Raw genomic sequence first — 20,290 nt, forward strand, 5'->3', positions numbered from 1 at the left:
TTAACAATTATTTTAAAAAGTTAAGAGCATACCAATCAATACCCAACATATTGCTGAATGATTCACGTGAATTATAACAATGTTAGACTCAAGTAAAGGGCTTCATTGTCATTCAAGCCATTGATTGTAAAGTATAAAAATGCTTAAAAAAGATACTTAATCTTCCTACCCAAAAAAATAAATTACTATAATTATAAAATAATAAAGTCTAAACAAGTTAACAAGAAGAGAATAAAAATCCAAATATAGGTGCGTGGTAATTACGGATAATGTTAAGGGCAAAAGAAGAGCAAGGGGGAAAAGGTCAACATTTTTTTTTTTTTATAATGTCGAACAACGAACAGTAAGTCATCAATTGATGTCAATGAGCTCCTATTAAAGCGGCAGCTTCTGTCGGAAGAGGAATTAAAGGGCTCTGTTGTTTGGGTGCCTCGTTCTCCCTTTCTTTCATCGTTAGCACGGAATTCCCTTGAAGAAAGTTAGAGCGATTTCTCTTTCAGAGAGGAAGCGAACAATGGCCGATCAACTCACCGATGAACAGATCGCCGAATTCAAGGAGGCCTTCAGCTTGTTTGATAAGGATGGCGACGGTTCGTCTCTCTTTGCCTGCTTCGATTTGACCCATTTTCCTAGATCCGTGTTTTCTTCTAGATATGTTTTTCCAGCTATTGGTGCTTCTTGTTTAAAAAGATTAACTTGATTATTGAGTTGGAAGAGTTATTTGGCGCTTTTTATTAGAGCTGATTTTTGGTGATTTGAATCTGTGCCTGTTTCATTTTTATACGAATCCAGGAGATATTTTTATTTCCTGATTAGTGTTGGTATAATTTTTTCCTTTTCCCTGTGTTTGGTTGAGGTGAAAATTCTGGATAAGAAGAGTGGAGGATTCAATATTCATTGCCTTATATTAGGTTTATTGTACGTCTTGTGATTGATTTTACACAGGTATTATAAGTTTGCTCTCTTTGTTTTTAGAATCTGCTTTGCCTGACGAAATATGAGAAAAAAAATGGGTGGGTCTTCGCAAGTGCAGATTACTCTGCTTCAGCTAAAGATCTGTACAACTTGTAAGCATATATGCAATGGTGACAGAAAAACAGATTTTGCACTCCTACTTTTGTCGTTCTATCTTTCGGCAAATATAAACAAGGAAAGAGAGGGCGTGGTTCCCCTTTTTTTTTTTTTTTAGCGCGTGTATTTATTGGGTCATGAGAGAGCAGGTGATTTTGGAATATAATATGACTGTTTCACTCTTGGTTTTTGATGTTCTCTTCTGAACCACCTTAATTTCGCCTGTTTAAATTGAAAGCCATTACAATGCTAGAGGTAAAAGCCTAGAGCAGAACTTCAGGCACTGACATTTGATTTCTGAAGGGTTGCAATTTGCAGCACTATTGAACTCTGCCTACTAGCCTTTCCTTGTTGAAGTGAGGAAGTTGTAACTTTGGTTATATCCACTCACCATGCTTGGCTCTTAGTCTTTTTAACATCATTTTATTGACATCCTTGTAAATATTGATAGTTTGTGAGCATTTTTCTGTGTCTATGATCACAATAACTTACAATTTACTGTTGAATGCTCACATAATATTTCAGGTTGCATCACAACCAAGGAGCTTGGAACTGTTATGCGGTCGTTGGGGCAGAACCCAACTGAAGCTGAGCTTCAAGACATGATTAATGAAGTAGATGCTGATGGTAATGGCACCATAGACTTTCCTGAATTTCTAAACCTTATGGCCCGGAAGATGAAGGATACTGATTCTGAGGAGGAGCTGAAAGAGGCATTCCGAGTTTTTGACAAGGATCAGAATGGGTTCATTTCTGCTGCTGAGCTCCGCCATGTGATGACAAACCTTGGAGAGAAGCTTACTGATGAAGAAGTTGATGAGATGATTCGTGAGGCCGATGTTGATGGTGATGGCCAAATAAACTACGAGGAATTTGTCAAGGTGATGATGGCCAAGTGATCGCTTCATCCTCCTAGAAGCTATATTTATGAAAAGAACAAAAAGGCATCAAGGTTGAGATATGTATAATCGGAAAAATTTGTATGCAGTTCTTCTATATCCTTGTCATCAGATTCTTCAATTAAAATATTATCAAGTGTACGGGTTTTCAATAATAATATTCCAGAATATGGTTCATACAAGCGTATGATTACCAATTAACTCATACATCTGTTATGTTGTTACTGGAGTCATACACTTGACATATTTTAATCAAGGATAATTTGATAGCAAGGATATAGGAAATTTAAGTCTTACCCAGACAATATGTAGTAGCCGTAATCCCCCACCCCCGGACCTTTTTTTTTTTTTTTTAAATGCTTGTTAATCTGATGCTTTTGAATCCAACCTTCACAACACATATCTGTAAAATTAGTTGTCGATAATGGAATTGCATCCTTCTTGTTTGCCTTGTCATTGTCTCACAGAAGTTTTAATGGTTATTTGAATATTTCACTCCATTTGCCCCTCCTCGTTATTGTTTTCTTTATGAAACTACCTGTTTAAAGATGATTCAATATCCCACGTTTGAACGAGCAGATCTTCTGAATTCTGTCTGCTGTGGTTGAAATTTTGCGTATTTCGCAGAAAAATTTTAGGCTTTCGTTCTTGAGATTACCGACTTTGTGCTGCTTTAGTCTGAAAAAGGAGTTAGCCATGTGCAATATGTTGGAATCATTGCATCTGTTTGCGATTCCTCAAGGATTATTTGGAATGATCTTCAATTTCCATAAATTGATTTGAAAAGCACTAGAACTATTATTTTCCATTTACAATTAATAAATTAGTTGCACGAATTGTTATTGGCATGATCATTTTTCAGTTTTCCACGCCTTAACCTCGAAAACTGATTCTTGGAGATAGAGGAGGGAGGACTGGAGGAGCATTCTATTTTATTCATATTCTAAAAGCAATGAAGACGTATAATGTATTCTGGTGTAAAGTATACACATAGATCTATAGTGTTAAATAGTTAAGGAGAAAAAAATGGAACCAAAGATTGAAATTTACATATATTCTGAATATTTATTATTTTTAATTATTACTCCCTCCGAACTAAAATATGAAATATAAAACATTGATAATTAATTCATAATTTTAAAAAATATTAATTGAAACTTTAAATTTTTGAAAAAAGTATACCTTTTTTAATTTTACCTTCATTAAATATTCTATATAAATACTTTGATAATGATATTTAAAATTTTAATACATCATTTTTAAAAAAAATTAATAAATGAAATGTGGGTATAATTGAAAAAACAAATGTAGAAATTGCCCAATATCTTATATTTTGAACTAAGACTTGTAAAAGATGCTCCTTGAGGGCGTATATCACAACATTATTGTAAAGTTTTAAAGTTTATTTCAGAACGATCATGGCTGCTAATGGAAATTATATTTGGCCATCTAAAACCATTAAGAAACCTTTCGTTAAGGAAAACTATCATTAGCAAAATACATCTGGGCATGTTTTGAATATGCTGTAGGCTTAGCCACTCAGGGCGACTCAGTTTACACGTCAATACTTGATATACGTCAGTTGTAGTTTGAATATAATACAACATAACATAAAATATAAAATTCACGTTAATTTTTTTGCCCTTCTCAGTTTTGTATGTTCGTATTTTTGCATGGAACAGTATTTATATATGACATACATATTTACATAGATAAAATTTTCGTATGTAATTTAAATCCCAATCTTAGCTATTAATTTGACAACCTTTTTTTTTTTTTTTTTGTACTCTTCGCAGCCGTTTATAAAATATGTTTTTGAACGTGTGTGTGTGTGTGTCAGATTTTGCTTCACCTCTTCTCCAGCCAACTTTGCTTCACTCGCCCAACTTCCCCAATGGATGCAAAAACAATTAAAAGGCAGGGGCACAGCATCAACCGCATAACTACGTATGTATACATGTATACTTTAAACATTTTCCAGAGGCATCTGCTTTCGATGTGACATAAACCCGCCTACGCCTAGTCCCCCTTAAACTTTTTCAGTCAGTCAACAAAACTACAAATGAAGAGTTCAATTACTCGACAACTTCATTACAATCTTTTCAAGCTTTTCTTTCTGGCATCAATCTTTTTCTTGTCTGCCTGAGCTTTTGGTAGACCACTTTCCTTCTTTTGTGGTGCAGGAGAGGTAGGAGGCACTATGGTTGCACCGGAAGAGCCATTAACGCCTGCCTCACTTGGAGCAGCAACTAGCTGCTCCTGATTGCTCCCCCTAATTGCCATAGCTGAGTGGGCTGAAGAGGACTGCAATGGCAATGAAGCACCCAGAGATGCATTTTTCACATCAGTTTTAAGAACTGGGGGGTTGCTCTGATCAACGTTCAATGCAGTTGTAGATTCTGATATGGCACCGGTTTTAAATTTGGCCTTCGGCTTGGCATGGATTCCTGTGTAAAGCCTGCATGAAAAAGAAGCTACTTACTCACATACTCGGGGAGGAAAATATACAAATCAAATATGGAGGGGAGAAAAAACGAGAGAGAGAGTAAACTGAATTGGAAACCAGCCCCTGCAGGCATCAAACCAAAGCAAAAATTACCATAGAAGTATAAAATTAGTATTATTAGTTTATTCTTATATTTAAGTGAGCCGCGAGCTACATGTCTTCTGAATCATAAATCGGTATAAGTAACTGTAATTTCACAGAAAAAGTAACAAAATAAATTTATCTGAAATATGGTAAACTAATATATAGCTAGCTGTCTGGCTCTGGCTGAACTAAACAGATAAAGAGAAGCGGCAGTATTTTTTTATTTTTATTTTTTAATCTCAAGTTTTAATTCAATGCTCACTTGCCTTTATAAGACTTGAGGACATGATTAGTCTTTGTTAGCGCTCAAGGTCTCTCACATAACATCCCACTAATCCCATACAACACAGGAGTTGACAACACCAATAGCATTGTTGGCTTAACATACCTGGCATGTCTAGCATACTCTTCATAATTTTCGAGCAGCATTTTACCAGCTTGTTCATTTAAAGCTGATTCTGGAAATGGTTCAATCAATAGACACCTAACTACCTGTTAATTATCAGAAGTTAGAAGACCAGACATGTCAAACTATTCAATAAGGCCCAAAATAGATATGCTTAACCGTACAGGCAAACAAGATTTTGCTTGCGTGAACTGAACACTTACAATAAGAACATGACGTAACCCAAGACTGGGATTCCAATCTTTTTTTAGCGTGTTGACACAAATCTCTCCATTTGTTGCAATATTTGGATGAAAAATCTTAGTCAAGAAATAACCTACAACATTTAGGTTTGACAGCTTCAAGGTTAGTAAAGTTGCAAAACTCACAAAAGCTTAGACAAGATTATGTAGCCATTCCAGGCGCTTATAAATATATTAAAAAGTATGTCCCTTGCTCATTATCACATGCCTAAGTTGAAATCACTAAACCAAATAAATAAAATAAAATTCCTAATATGTAAATATACCTTTAGGTGGAGAGTTTGGAAAATCATGAGACAATAACAATTTCATGCGGAAAACTCCATTCTCATAAGGAGTCCCGGCTGCAAGAATAATGAATAACTCTGGTTTAGATTGAACCATGTGACTGAATACTCAAATATCGACTCAAAATAAAAGGCTACGTGCCTGGGCCTTCAATGTCCGCATATATTGTTGAAAAATCATCATCATTAACCATAACTTTGATGCCCTCAGGAGGAGATTCATCAAGATTTTTCAATTCCTTGACAAGTTGTTTTATTACATTGGGAGGAAGATTTTCATTTGTTGCCTGCAATAACAACAACAAAAAACTCAAGACACTAAAGGCCAAAACTTACATCCATGCCAACTTCATTGAATATAAACCGCAAACATATTATCAGCATCATGATAACTCTAGCCACCAAAATTATTCAGTTCATGGTGAAGGATATGGTTCCGCTAAAATTTCCTCCATTTCAATTCCCTATCCAGTTGTGCATGCATACCGGCTAATAAGTTGGCTTGAACTCACAGCCAATCCAGTTGCTCAATGAATATTGAGTCTGTTCACCAATACAAACACACACGCACACACACCCAGTCTAATAGTAGTTATCAGTAGATGAATCAAATGGTGGATGCCAAGAGATGTCCTGAAGGTCAGACTAGACCGACAAGCAAGTTTACTCCACAAATAAAATATGAGCCAAGGCCAAACAATGCAAGCCTTGGGGAACAGCCTCCAACAGGAGTCAAACTACAGAAGAGCAGTTGTGTAACATAAGAAAAGAAATACTTACCATTGGCCTCAAATACAGCTGCAATCTATTTTTTTATGTCACCAAGTAGCAACGAGCCCTTTCCTACACAAATTGCTGAATTCTCAAATTTTCTGTTCAGGAGTAAAGGAAGCAATCAAACCAAACCAAAAGCGCCTGTAAAATTCTGATTACGACTATGTGGAAAAAGGCAGCTCCAACATGATATTGAGGAATTAACTAGCATATAATATGAATAAACAACAAAATCAAATGCTAGAAAAGATATAACAAAGAGATGAGATAAATTAGAGAAACAAAAACAACAAAAATATGTCAGTATTCAAGTCCCAATTTAACTTCAGAATGAATGGGCCAATAATGGCAATACAGTCAACACGACTTTAACTTTAAGTTCAGAGTAAAGCAGACCTCTAAGCAATACATGATATAACAGGGACAACAAACATTAAACAGCTGAGGCAAATTATAGCATCAACTAGAATATTCCAGTTATTCATCAAAGCCAATTCAGCATGACAATGCCCAAAGCAATAATGTTAATATATTTAACACAATTCAACTTTTGACTTCACTATAACCCAGAGTCTTACAAACTTATATTTAACTACCCACTCAACCATCCCAAAATCCTTGTTTAACCCACATAAACTAAATTCTATTGAACGAAAGTATATTACTATATTGTTTTCAAATAATAGCTTTTCTATATGACTATCCTGCTCCCCAGACCTCAGTTGGTCAATTGATCCGGAAATAGATAAAAAAAATTCCCTTGAAACTTGAAAGTTTCAGCTAGTGAATCGTACCAAAATCTTATAATGGTCAAAATGTTATAGTAAAGAGATAATTCCAACAGAAGAATTCCTAAGTTGCAAGTTGAATGCTTAAGAAGCTGTTTATGCTTACCAGGATGTCAAAGAAAAAACCTAGGCTTGTAGCTAAATTCATCACAGTCTCAGATCAACTATAACCAGTATCACCAATATAGCACACAAACATGGGATTCAAATTGGTATATCTACTCAAATCACAGACACAAATAACATTTGAGGTGATTCCTCATTCAATGTCAGGTTAAGAAAAAATTAAGAATCTAAAACATCCTAGAATAATCAAACACCATCACACCAACCGTACCTCCTATCAACACAATGACCAAACCGTATTACCTGGAAAACCTATCAAGCCAAAACTAAAGTCATATGATATAGCAAAATCAATAGTGAACTGAACACAGTTCACGTCAGAAGGAGAAAATAAAGCACACAAATTGCAACTTTCAACTCATTTCCGTAAACACAAAAATAGACACATTCATGCATAGGTGCATTTGGAGTCGGACAGAAATACTTCATGACGAATAAGACCGACACTTGTTGCAGATAGCCAGATACTGATTACAACTGTCACAACATAGAACAAAAAGGTAATATTTTGAGCACTTAATCAGCCTTAGGAGTGAATGTTAAACAAGTAAAAACAAATAAGCTCCTCAAGCCCGAAGAAAATCACATAATCATAGTACAAGAAGCAAGCAACTAGCTTGAAAAAACCCAACTAATACAGACGGTCCACAAGAACTAGAAAAACTCTTTTCACGTTGGCAGCTCTTTGGTGCCCGAATTCACACAAGTGAAGCTCCAAAATTACATTTGTCTAACATACCCGTGCAATCCATGCCAGCAACAGAAACAATTTTCCTCACAAAAGAAGAAAGAAGCCAAACAAAAAACTGAACATCCATGTCAGATCAAACGAAACCAATCACCCAGTAAAGCACAATGCATAGCATAAACCCACGAACCTCAACATCCCAAATCGGACAAGAAAGAAATCATACCCATGCCAAATCGGATTGGACAAGCATCAACAAAGTGTACAATATAAACACATAGGACGCAGAATTAGGGGAAAGATGACATTGAGCTCCCACAACTCCACACTGAATGTTAAACCCACACAACCAAATTAAAAGAAAATGGAGATGCGAGTTCACCTAATCAGGGGCCTCCCAGGTGCGAAGCTAAAGCCAGGGGGAGGCGAGAGACAGAGAGAGTAAATGAAATACAGATGAGAGCGGAAAATGCGATCCCACTTGGAATGATTGATCAGAGGATATGAATGAGAATATATTATAGTCGAATAATAAAATAATCTTCTTGGAAATCCGATAATGATTATTATTATTAATCTGATTCTAATTGAAATTGAAATATATTTTTTATTTTTGGTGCCAAAATTGAATTGAAAGTTTAATTATTTAAATAATTTTGAGTTTGAATGACGTGTCCGCGAGCCAAGAGCCCAAGATTCTCATTCTGCAACTGGATTGATAGACGTTGGTTTCTTCATGTAGAGATGCCCCCACGTGCTTTTGGAGGGCGTGCAGTACACCGCCGACTGAAATGTTTTATTATTATTATTTTTTATCTTTTGGGCCAACAGTTAATAAGTGTTGTATTGGTGTCGTTGCAAAGGTACTGGTTGGATTGAATTAATACAATTCGATTGCATTCCCCCCCGGAAAACGTGCTAGTTACAACTGACAAGGATTCTCTCATCTTAGATCTAACAATTATTGCAACGGTATAAGAAAGTGATTCAGTAATCTTAACAATTACTGGAGAATACCTGGATTTTGATCAGAATGGGAAAAGGGCTTAGCTGCATAGTTGATCAATAAATTTTAAATAAATTCATCCAGCGTATCGTAATATTTGGAAAGAACAATTTCAGAAGATTAAAATTCTAAAAATATTTAGTTGACAGATTTTTTTTGTAGTGAGTGACAGTACCTAATATTTTAATCAAGCCCAGTGAGGTGAACGTTATAGGGTCGCCTTCTCAAGTAGCCGTTGCGGTGCCAGCAAGCGCCCTGTCACATGTTCTTAGAGATACACAACTAACTTCTGATTTTTGACAAGTATTTCAAATTACTCTTAACCTTTAAAAAAAAAAAATTGAAGTTATGGATTATGAATTGCGTATGACGAATTTGTCCTCCTTTTAATGTCAGTATCACCAACCCGCATCCACCTTACAAAAATTCAAAATATCTACAATTTGCTTTTTGTCACCTAAAAATTGGTGTTGCGACATTTTAACCAGCAGTAGTATATATAATTTTAATGTAAATTATACTTTTTTCAAATTTTGTTAAAAACGCACTTGTTTTCATTTTTTAAACACATTCAACTTTTAAAATAAAAGGGTTACATGACATTATTAAACCATAAAACACAAACTCTAAAAAGAAAATAATCCGATAGGTGCCCATTTTTCTTCCCATCTCGATTCTTGAAAATAACTTTCAAACTGTCAATCCCCCACTCCATCCAATGAGTCCTAGAGGCGTCTCTATCTGTATACCCACCCACCCCCCAAAAAAGGAGAATATAACCTTTTTTTAACTTCTTTTTTTTTAGTTGATTAGTTTTTTATTTCATTAAGAATACCTTATTAACCAGATGTTTTCTTAAAACCCTTTTAAACAATGTTTTACGCATATAAGCATTTAAACTTTAAGTCGTACAAATGAACACTTCGTTGAGTCACATTTCATTGTGAAATAATAGACAGATCAACGAAAAAGTAATTTGCGTGCTAATCATCAAGTCAGAGAGGGGCTTGGTGAACGTCGAATGTAACTATGTCTGCTCGTTATGGCCATGTACCGTTTTTTAAAAAAAAGGAAAAGGGGGGAGGGTTGACAATCGAGAAAGCCAGTAGTCTGAATATATGTGCACAATACATATACATATATATATATATATATATATATATAGGGCAGGCTGAGTGGGAGGGGGCCTTGTGAACAATGGAGACATTTCAGGGCTAAAAATTGGATAAATTTACCTCGACATGGATTTGCAAATAATCATATGTAGAAAGTAATACATGAACAAGTTGAGTTTCACCCCGGTTCCACTACTGAGGTAGCACGTTCCTGATGCTTCATACAGCTAAATTACTTCTCCTGACAAAACTGCGAGTTGAGGAAACAGAAGACAGATAAATAGAACCATTTCCCAATCACATTCTAACCGACTCTGTTGCTGATAGCTTGATGAAGAGATTTAAGCTGCGTGTTCCATTTCTCAACAGCAGAGTACTTTTTCATTCCTTTCGATCTGGATCACAGTATTTTTAAGGTTATGACTTGTGAGAAGTACTAGAATTCTGCGTAGCATGAATCAAATAAAAACTAGAAATGAAAGCGAGAAAACGCTGACCTATCTGAGCGTTCTAATAGCCGATTAACTTGATCTATGTGGCCCTGAATTCTGTTGTCCAAAATTAGTGAAACCAGTAGCTGCTCAACATCATGCTCAGGCACATTAAGTTCCTGCTCAACAATGGATTTCATCAAACATGTTGAACTAATTCATAACTTGAGCGTGCGTCTACATGTAATCTTACACATAACGATGGGAAGAATATAAAAGCAAATGAGTTTTTTATATTCATGTTCAAAATGTTCATGTTCGGCTTGTTCCGTTCTCAATGAGTAAAGAGTTTCTCATATTCCCCCTTAAACCAATGACGTCAGCCTTAGCTTGTCCAAGATTTTCTCTACTATTCTCCCCCCCTCCCCTTGACGGAGGTGGCGGGTGTTAAAAGGAAGGAGGCATGGGAGTAAAATTACCTTAGATATAAACGGGATCCTGATCCTTGTATAGGGTTTGATGAGCTTCAGCAAGACTTGTGTTCTAATGTTCTTCAGCAGATCCTCAATATAATTTCTGATAAAAGGATCGTCCATAATGGTCCTTCTGTTACTCTGAAAGTCAATCACCAAACATCCACTTAGGAGTTACACAAATATAAAAGGAGAAAGCTCTTAAGGTCAAATTTGCGCATGACACAACCTAACGACAGACTCAGTATTTTACCTTCAGGATTTTCTCAAACTCTAATATTTCATTCCGTTGATAGGCTGCTATTAAATTTGTCATTGCCAAAATTTCAGGGTCATTCTTGTATCTGAAGAACACAGTAAATGAAAGGTGAAATCAGACAAGAGAGCGCAAACATCATCCCCAAGTATTGAAATATAAGGAAAAAGGAACTATGAGACAAGCAAAATGAAATGGGATACAGAAGACTTACGGCTTAGCTTCCTGCCCGTCAAATGGATTGACTTCCGATTCCATCAACATGTTTGCTAGGACAAGGTATCTGGCATGGATAATAAGTAAATGGTACATGGTTTATGAGAAAAGCTGTGCAGCTGGGCACAGATGTCAATAATTGAACAATGCAACATGAACTCTGAATCCAAATAAATGAGGGACTTAAAACCAAGAAGATTGCCTAGTTTGCTAAAAATACAAAAATCTTGGTTTAAATTGATTGTACATATTCTCTCTTTTGGCCAATGAATTGATCATGCAAATTCAAGAACATGCATCTTGTGTTAATTTTGATTCACGTGTTTAGTTAAAAAACTGTTTGAAATATATTATAAAGAAAATGCTACAACGTACTTCAAGCATTGAATACGCCTCTGATTCCCAGCTTCATCATAATTCTTAAAAGCATCAAAGAAGTCAGTAGCTGCATCAGCCCACTGTCGCTCTGCCATATGCATTTTCCCCCCACATTCATGAATTATCCCCATTATCCTTGGATGGGGAATTGCTGACTTAATAGTGAGTGCTTTCTGGTAAAGTTGCTGCATTAAATATACACGGAGACTTGTAAACTACATAAACAAACTCCACCAAACCCAGCATAAATTTAATCAATCAGTTAGTCAATCCATGAGGAAAATCATTGAGTATGTGAACAATCTTATTAGCCAAATGCATAAGAGTTTCAATATCAAATATACTCCTTGATCCTTCCTTTCTATCAAGAAAACCTTCACTGGCTCTTACTCACGTTGTAAAAAATAAAAATTTTCACTGGCTCTTACTCCAGTTGTAAAAAATAAATATCTAAGCGAACTCCATCTTAAAGCATTAAGATCAGCTATAAGCTAGCAAGGAATTCTTAAGTTAATGATTTTCCTCTTTCTACAAATACTTAACTCATCAAGTTACGCCCCATGGATACAGCACTGCCTAATCATAAGAGAGAACAGCCCTGGAATAAAGCTGCAAACTTTCCTCACTATGTTGGGAGAGTTGCTTGGTGATATATTGATGATCTATATAACCCAAGCAAACACATTAAAATTCTTCTTTTTAGTTCCCCTCACAATATAATAATATATGGAAATGGGTTGCGGAAACTAGAGAAAGAGTAGTTAGTTAGGACAAGGAGGGAGCAAAAATGAGAAAGGTAGAGAGGGAGGATGAGAATGTAATTTACTTTATTCTAATCATTAAACATTAATTTTTGTATGCTCATAATATGTTTTCATCTATCCATATATATATTTGAAAAACATTAAAAAGTCGAGAAGTAGAGATACGATGTCTCCCAGGTCATTCATCAGAGGCGTAGCTCAATTACTATGTAGCATACCATAACATGAAAAGTGATATTTCATAATAGCCCCAAGTTTTCATATGCACCAGCAGGGTAGCTCACTGCCCAATCTATACATCATTCATTAATACCATATTTCTACTAATGAGCGAAGTTTAAATTTTCATCAAAATGGTTGATTTTGAGCAATTCAGGCCAATATGATATCTTAGAATTGCAAGCAGATGTGCAAACAGAGAATGAAGTTATACCTTCATAAATCCAAAAACTCCTAAGCTTCAGCATTTTTTCAATGACAGGTGGAAATTCAGATAAACTATAATAATTTAAAAATATAGGATGAGACAAATACATAGAGATAACGTGCTTGTCATAATCTCCAATACAAGCAAAAAATGAGATGCTTGTATTCCACCAAACATTTTGAAAGAATTAGGTGCATTTAGAATCTTCAACTTTACAAAACTAGTAAAAAGCATATTATTTGAAAACTAGCAAACATTAGTGAAAAGGCATTATTTGAAGAGTTCTGCTTCTACCAGAATCAGTAAGCACGCAAGATGGTTAAGAATCAATTGCAGCAAAATCCACAAGGCCATTAAAAAGCCAATGATTACTACTCATATAAAACAAGCCAAAGACCAATAATTTATTTAATTCCTTTTTTTTTAAGCAAACAATAATATATTTAATTCTAACCTTGAGTTTTTTGTTATTTTTAGTCTCCGTGTACATTTGAATCTCTATTGCATAAACCTCCAGAAGTTGGGTTCCTTTCTTGTGGTCATCTGTGCCATCTTCCCTTTGACAAGATTTATGAAGTTCCTTCAATATCTAATAAGGTCCAATGAATCATTGAATTATTAAATGCTTGTAGAAGCTAGTAACAGTAGGCGCAGAAATCTATATTTTGTTGGATTCTTATAAAATAAATATGATACCTTACTCATTCGTCCATATTCACCAATATCAAAAAAAATCTTGCAAAGCTTCAGATTTGTCTTGAACCATAATCTCTGTAGACAAGCACAAAGGTTGAATCACAAAAATGGGAGATACGATGGTATAAAATGAGACACAGATGATGTCTAATTGTCTAACCTCATTCTTTGCTTCTTCAAGGGCTTTCAGAGTTGTTTGGTAAAATTCCTGCAAAAGGCTAAAGTTCTGGCTAGCTGAACCTGAGACATAGTCCATGATGCTATTGATACATTTCTCACTATAGTTTCGAGTCACTGCTGACTTAATATAAGTCAACATCTCCCTATAGGATTCCATCATTTCCTTATACTTTCCCAGTCGATAATAAATCTTCACAGTTTGTTTGAGAGCTTTAAATCCCCTGATGAGTAATATATGATGAGTAATAGTTTATAATAAAACCCCTCAAATAAATATCAAAATGTGAAGAACTGAGACAAAAAGGTTATGCTTGAATATCAGAAATTCTCAGCTAATAAATTACAAAGGATAAAAAAAGTAAATATCAATAAAAAATATACAGGAGAAGAATCTCAAATGGAATGCTTAAGGCTGAACAAAAAGAATAATTGCTGAATGAGAATTAAGCTCAGAAGCTAAGGATGAGTTCAGGAAGCGAGTGATAACCGTTAAAAGCATGAGAGTTAATAAAGCAACCAGAATTATACAGCAAGTAAATATTTGGAGAGACAACAACAAGGAAAGAAAAAATTGCAAATGACCAAAAAAATAAAAGAAAAGCAACAACAGATCATGGAATTGATACAAAGAACCACAGGAGATGCAACCAAGTGATGTTGATATTGTTCTCTAGTTTTTCTACCTCCATATCATTTTTTATAAGCATCACTCAGAGAATAGAATTCCTACCAATCTGCTTTTTCTTGTTCCATTTGCACTACCTCGGCAAAACCAGCAAGTGCACCTTCAGGATCAGTTTCAACCAAACCTACATTCAAAAGAAATATTATTATCCTTATAAAAAAACCGTAAAAAATATAAACCAGACTGGAAACATCAACTATGAAAAACCAAAACCTCCAAAATCATAATAGAAACCCAACCGCTAAGTACTTTTTGTCAGGTCCTTTTTCACTTAGTTTTCCATGAGGAGCAAATGCTAAGCCATTATTAACACAACATCAGCAGGATAACAAAGTGAGTTTCTAGATATGACCAATTAATCATGATGCTTACATGGGAAATGGCCATAATAACTTGCAGTCAATTTTTTTTAACCGGAAGATCCTATGTTAAATTAAATTTAAACATAAAGAAATCAGTTTTTTTTTTTTTTTTAACTAGCACATCCAACAACAGTGCTAATAGCCACATGTGAACTGGTTCAAAACTCCTAAGTTCCAACAGAATAATGTTACCACGTATTTACTGATAAGAATATCAGCAAGCAAAAAATACAGCTCCAAGACAAAACAGCAAGTTTTAACAGAATAGACAGCGTCAATGTTGCATTTACTTCAAGCCCAAGATTAAACCAAAAAATCCTTACTAATAGTCATAGATGGTCATAAGAAGAATTGATTAGTATATTTGTTGGAAATACCTTTTGAATTGTAATATTGATTCTCAATATCAACATCTTGCTCTTCTGGTTCCTCCTCTGAGTACTCAAATCCATAGTCCTCCATATCGGCATCTACAGAATAATAGAAGCGGGAACTTAATTTTTCTATGTCAACTGAGGATAAGAAAACCAGACATTATGACAATGTAAGTCCATATTTGGTCACGTCTTGAAGGTTAAGAATACTTCGAAGAACAAAGAAGCAAGATCAGATAATTTCTGGGACTTTCAACCCACATATTTAGATGGTAAAATATAATCTAAACTGGCATTGTATCAATGGCCTATATTTGAATTTTGTTTCCCCTTTAGCCTTCGCTGTTTTCAAGAATTTGGATGGCTCAGAGTGAAATCAACATCGGTAGCATCTCTTATACTACATCACCCACGACTCGTCATCAATTATTGACGCAAATGAAAATACTAGTACTGCACACAACCACTAACACGTTCTGCCGCAACGAAAGTATCCTAGAAGTTTCCAGGCGCAGTTTAAAGCTTTCATCACAGGAAACATGTAGATGATCGAAATAGCAAATAAGTATCCAAAGATTCAAAAAATTAAAAAAAAAAAAAAAGACTTCTTTGGAACCACGGTAGTGGCGATAATAATTTCGAGGGCACGGAACATGAAGAACGATGAACCCCCGCCCAATACTGAGAAGCAAGAAACCAACGCATACCGGAAGCCATATCGACTCAACCCGAATCTGGATCCAAATTAGGGATTTGATCGTTACTACCGGTAACTATAAGACCTCAAAGCTGTTCTAAGTTGTGACTCCACAGAAGCAGGTGACCAAGTGGAGTGAAGGAGCCATGGGCTATAGCTGCTTGCACCTCGGGGTTCATCTGTTGGGCTATTCTGAGCCCAAGTTTGATGAACCACCTAAGTCCTCTTCATTTTGGGCTTAGTATAATGCTCTCATTGCCTTCTGGAGCCTTGTTGGTGTGTTAATACATAAAGAAAAAAGAAGCAAGCGAGAGCCGGTGGTAACCAACGCATGTTGGCCCAAGCAGCAATGGGTTTGAGTTCTCTTAACTATCAATTCTCGGATTTGATTCTTGGGGCGATGGGAATAAAGAAAATATGTTTGAAAGAGCCACCCACTTTTGGGGACCCATGATGCTCGAATTCAGATTAATTGAACTGTCATACCCAACCAAAAAAAAAAGAGAAAGCTAATGGTAGCTGTTTCAACTCATTAAGTATCATTCTAGAATTAGGAAACTTGTGGAAAAAGAGTGCTCGGGACTTAGGACCTCAATCCCTTCTTGTTTAGTTTGTGTAATTAGCCCTCTTTTATACCAAAATAAAGTATAATTCTAGAATTTAATTCCTAAAGTTGCATGTGAAAAATTAGTTAATGAGAAAGAATAACCCCTCAAATGATGCTTATATTTCTTGATAAATTAATCTCATGGCTATTAGTTATAGAAATATCTTAATAACTGATAACTTATAGAAATTTATGTCATCTCAGCACATTTTTCTATAATTTCATATACTTTTTTATGAAATCGTGCGTACTTCTAGTAGATATAATAGGAAAATGTGCATATCTCATACTTGATTTTAAATGACAAAATCTTGATGTAAATTGTGCATGATTCTTATATTGGTATAATTAAGCTTGGATTCACAAAATTTCTTACCTTCTTAAGTTGTTGAAGCATTATTTGAGGAGTAAAGAAGGAGTTATGGAGTTATTACATGAAGAAAAAGTTAAAACAAAGACTGAAGAATTGAGTTTTAGTCCAAGCGCTTTTGACCTCAGCTGAAAGCCAAAGACAACATACTACTAATGCATTTTTGGCTATAGTTGAGGAAGAATTGGCTGCAACTGAGAGATCATGACCGAGAGGTTTTGGTCACAGCCAAAAGCCTTTTATTGAAGCTGTGCATTTTTGAATCAGACTTGAAGCTAGAGTTATATATGCGAAATTCCTGCACTTTGAAGAGGAAGCTGCGACTTTTAGAAGTTCTTGGAAGCTTTCTCTACTAGGGTTTAGGGTTTTTGAAGGAGATTTGTTAATGATTAAAAATTTGAAGAGATTCAAGTGGATTTCCTTTAGCTTTTCTTCTTCTCATCCCCTTTCTCTCTTTGTTTCTAACATGGATATTGTATATTGTGATATTTATGGCTCTTTTATAAACATGAGTAGCTAGTTCTCTTGTTTTAGGATTATTTTGAACCTTTTTATGAATTAAGACTTGAATATTCCTTTCTTTTTACAGTTAATGATGCATATGTATTTATTTTATCCTATATTTAATGCTTTTAAGTGCTTGATCATCATTTAGATTATTTTGTTCGCTTGAGTTATACTTAAGAGAGTTAATTTAGGTGTATAACTTGGATAAAATAGTATTGGACTTGAAATTTACAAAGATAAATTGATGGTTTTGTAAGTAAAATAGAGATATTTTATTAACCATTTATAATCATATTAAGATTGGTGCTTAAAATTTGTTTTCACTAATTATTTTCAAAAGATTATAAAATTTTAGTGTTTTCAAATATACTTAATTTTGACTTGAGAAAGCTTTTTCAAGTGAATTGAAATTTTAGACTAACACTTATTTTTATTAAAAATCTATTTGAGAGGAATTAATTTTAGTTTTATGAAATAAAAAGGGGAGAAATAATCCTAAATCATCACCTCTAAAAGTCAAAGTTTCAATAAATTTTAATTGTTTTAAAATAATTTTAATCAAATTTTCCTTACTTTTACACAAACATATTTTTTGATTTTGCTCAACTTATTTTAAAGCTTAATATTTTAACTTTCATTTGCCTAAATCCTCATGAAAATAATAACTCTAAAATATTCTACACTTGTAACGATCCGTACACTTGCAGTAATGATTGATGACGAATAATAACCAAAATAACCAAAAAAGGAAAGAAAGAGAAGAAAGAAAGAGCCTTGTTGGTAAGGTCGGTTATTTCTCAAACAAATGGTTGGAGTTCAACTCTTAATCCTTGTGGCAAAACATTTTCCAAAAAAAAAAAAAAAAACTGTGGCAGACTAGTGCATTATGTTTGTTATTAAAATAAAAAAACTAATGGGTTATATACGTGACCAATAAAAACGAAAGATCACAAAACAATGACATGCAAAATCACAGGATCATAAAATATTGAAATTGAATTTAAATACTTGGATCCCTTTTTTACAGCTTATATATTATTATTACCGTGACTATAATATTCTAAAATTAAGCCACTAAATATGGATTTCAAACGTTAATGTTTTAGTCGATACATTATTTTTTTGAACCCACAAAAAGTGACCATGGTCTTGAATTTCAACTTTACCATTAATTTTGAGTGGTCATACTGAATTTTGGTAGGGCTTATCTTCCATTTTCCTTTAAAAAAATAGGAAAAATTGCAACCAAGAATTATTAAAGAATGTTTATTACTCTTTGGGACCAAACAATTCTAAAACTGCATTGTGAGACTAAAGACTTAAATGTAATGAACGTCTATTGTGAAAAGATAGAACTATCCTCCACACACACACATTAAAAATCCCACCACAATCACCAACTGCTAGACCACTATCATTGATTGTCAAAGCTCTTACAATAGCCATCAAACAGATGTTGGAGCTTTAAAAAAAAGTTTTATTTTCATTTTAATAACTATCAATTTCATTGTGAATAGCTTCAAAAAAATTAATGTGGCAATTAATAGGAATAATCGTTGCAATCTAGTAAACAAGTTTTCATTTAAAAAAATAAATAAATTTCATTTTCATTTTAACAATAATTAATTTTTTGGTCACAACACTTATTTCTTTCATCATTATTTTCACTGAGGATAAAACAAGTGTTGCATTGAAGGAATTAATTATTATTAAAATAAAAATGAGATTTGTTTATCCTATCACAACACTTGTTGCTCTCACTTAATGTGTTAATTTTTTGGAGTTATTAATGAAGGAATTAATTTTTATTAAAATAGAAATAAAACTTAGTTTTTTTAAATGAAAAATTGTTCGCTGAATCACAACATCTCATTTCTACCACTTAATTAATTTTTTTAAAATTGTCATAAAAAAATTAACTATTATTAAAATGTAAATGAGACTTATTTATTAAAACTTTGGCTGCCAGCCACAATTTGATGGCAGTGCCAGCACATTAGAGCTTTGGCCACCAACAGGCTTTTTAATGTGTATGTGTGTGAGATGGATAGTTTTATCTAACCATAACAATTTTTAATTACATTTATGGTCTTTGGTCATACAGAGCAATTTTCAGAAATGGTTGGTCTTGCAAAGTAATATAAGTTCTTCAATAATTATTGTTTGTGATTTTCCAAAAAAAAAAGGCGGGTAAGTTGGCTTGCATGTAAAATAATAATAAAAAGTAGGCAACAAAATCCGATCTGTGTACTTGTGTTTGTATATCCATAATCGTTATTTTAATCGAGGCCTACTCTGGTTTCAACAAGTGATTGAAGTTACCTAAATTTCATTGTGCCTAAAACAAATAATGGTAAAGGAACGACAACAAGAATTTTCTAAGAATTGGTCTCAATCTAAAGCCTCAACAATACAAGAAGAGAAAAAATAAAAATAAATCATAAGGATAAGTGGATAACAATGCAATTATACATCAAACAGAAAACTATTAATTAAATCAGTACAACTTCCACCAGAGTTACAAATTTGTTAGTTAATTATAAGGGTAGCAGCAATTTTTTTTTTAAGAGTAGCAGCAATGGAATGACCAATAGAAAAATTTAAAATATTTATTTGAAAACAATCAAAATATTTTTTATTCTTTGAAAACAGAAGAAAAATACACCTTATTCACAAAAAAAAAAAGACAGAAAGAAAAGAAAAAAGAGAGCAAGTACAATCAAACATTCTGCGCGCGTGCTAGTGCGTGGGCATCAACCCCAGAGGGAACACGGCAAGGACCATGGGCAATTGGGCACGCAAAGAGGCAAATTGATCCCATGCCCTTTTACTTGTTATTTACGCGAAAAGCCAAAAGTAATGAATAAATATTCCT

The 20,290-nt window shown here is 34.2% G+C and overlaps 3 protein-coding genes across 6 annotated transcripts; 1 reads left to right on the forward strand and 2 right to left on the reverse strand.

Moving 5' to 3' along the window:
* The first annotated feature begins 352 nt into the window (after positions 1 to 352).
* LOC129307359 (calmodulin-2) lies at positions 353 to 2,175 on the forward strand. The gene is made up of 2 exons (XM_054948293.1): positions 353 to 590; positions 1,597 to 2,175. Exons 1-2 carry the CDS (start codon positions 515 to 517, stop codon positions 1,968 to 1,970), a joined length of 450 nt encoding a protein of 149 aa, XP_054804268.1. The 5' UTR covers positions 353 to 514; the 3' UTR covers positions 1,971 to 2,175.
* Positions 2,176 to 3,903: 1,728 nt separating this feature from the next.
* Positions 3,904 to 8,397, reverse strand: LOC129307110 (ubiquitin-conjugating enzyme E2 22-like). Of its 3 annotated transcripts, none has more exons than XM_054947978.1 (7): positions 8,254 to 8,397; positions 6,276 to 6,338; positions 5,638 to 5,782; positions 5,475 to 5,552; positions 5,170 to 5,282; positions 4,949 to 5,052; positions 3,904 to 4,428 (listed from the first exon to the last, which is right to left on the reverse strand). In XM_054947978.1, the coding sequence occupies exons 2-7, from the start codon at positions 6,276 to 6,278 to the stop codon at positions 4,062 to 4,064; spliced, it is 810 nt and encodes a 269-aa protein (XP_054803953.1). In that variant the 5' UTR covers positions 6,279 to 6,338; positions 8,254 to 8,397; the 3' UTR covers positions 3,904 to 4,061. The 3 variants fall into 3 exon arrangements, with proteins under 3 accessions (XP_054803953.1, XP_054803954.1, XP_054803955.1); XM_054947979.1 differs by having other exon boundaries at positions 6,276 to 6,367; positions 8,254 to 8,332; XM_054947980.1 differs by lacking the exon at positions 8,254 to 8,397 and adding an exon at positions 8,098 to 8,182.
* A 1,686-nt stretch (positions 8,398 to 10,083) lies between these two features.
* On the reverse strand, positions 10,084 to 16,067 carry LOC129304778 (COP9 signalosome complex subunit 2). 2 transcript variants are annotated; one of them, XM_054944567.1, is made up of 12 exons: positions 15,942 to 16,067; positions 15,238 to 15,330; positions 14,544 to 14,622; positions 13,794 to 14,034; positions 13,634 to 13,708; positions 13,392 to 13,526; positions 11,744 to 11,931; positions 11,367 to 11,435; positions 11,150 to 11,240; positions 10,903 to 11,037; positions 10,490 to 10,602; positions 10,084 to 10,387 (listed from the first exon to the last, which is right to left on the reverse strand). In XM_054944567.1, the coding sequence occupies exons 1-12, from the start codon at positions 15,949 to 15,951 to the stop codon at positions 10,297 to 10,299; spliced, it is 1,320 nt and encodes a 439-aa protein (XP_054800542.1). In that variant the 5' UTR covers positions 15,952 to 16,067; the 3' UTR covers positions 10,084 to 10,296. The 2 variants fall into 2 exon arrangements, with proteins under 2 accessions (XP_054800542.1, XP_054800541.1); XM_054944566.1 differs by lacking the exon at positions 15,942 to 16,067 and adding an exon at positions 15,706 to 15,908.
* Between the last annotated feature and the right edge of the window lie 4,223 nt (positions 16,068 to 20,290).

Source organism: Prosopis cineraria, unplaced genomic scaffold (genome assembly GCF_029017545.1).
Source record: "Prosopis cineraria cultivar Desert tree isolate PC_DT_omini unplaced genomic scaffold, ASM2901754v1 PC3, whole genome shotgun sequence".
Lineage (NCBI taxonomy): Eukaryota > Viridiplantae > Streptophyta > Magnoliopsida > Fabales > Fabaceae > Prosopis > Prosopis cineraria.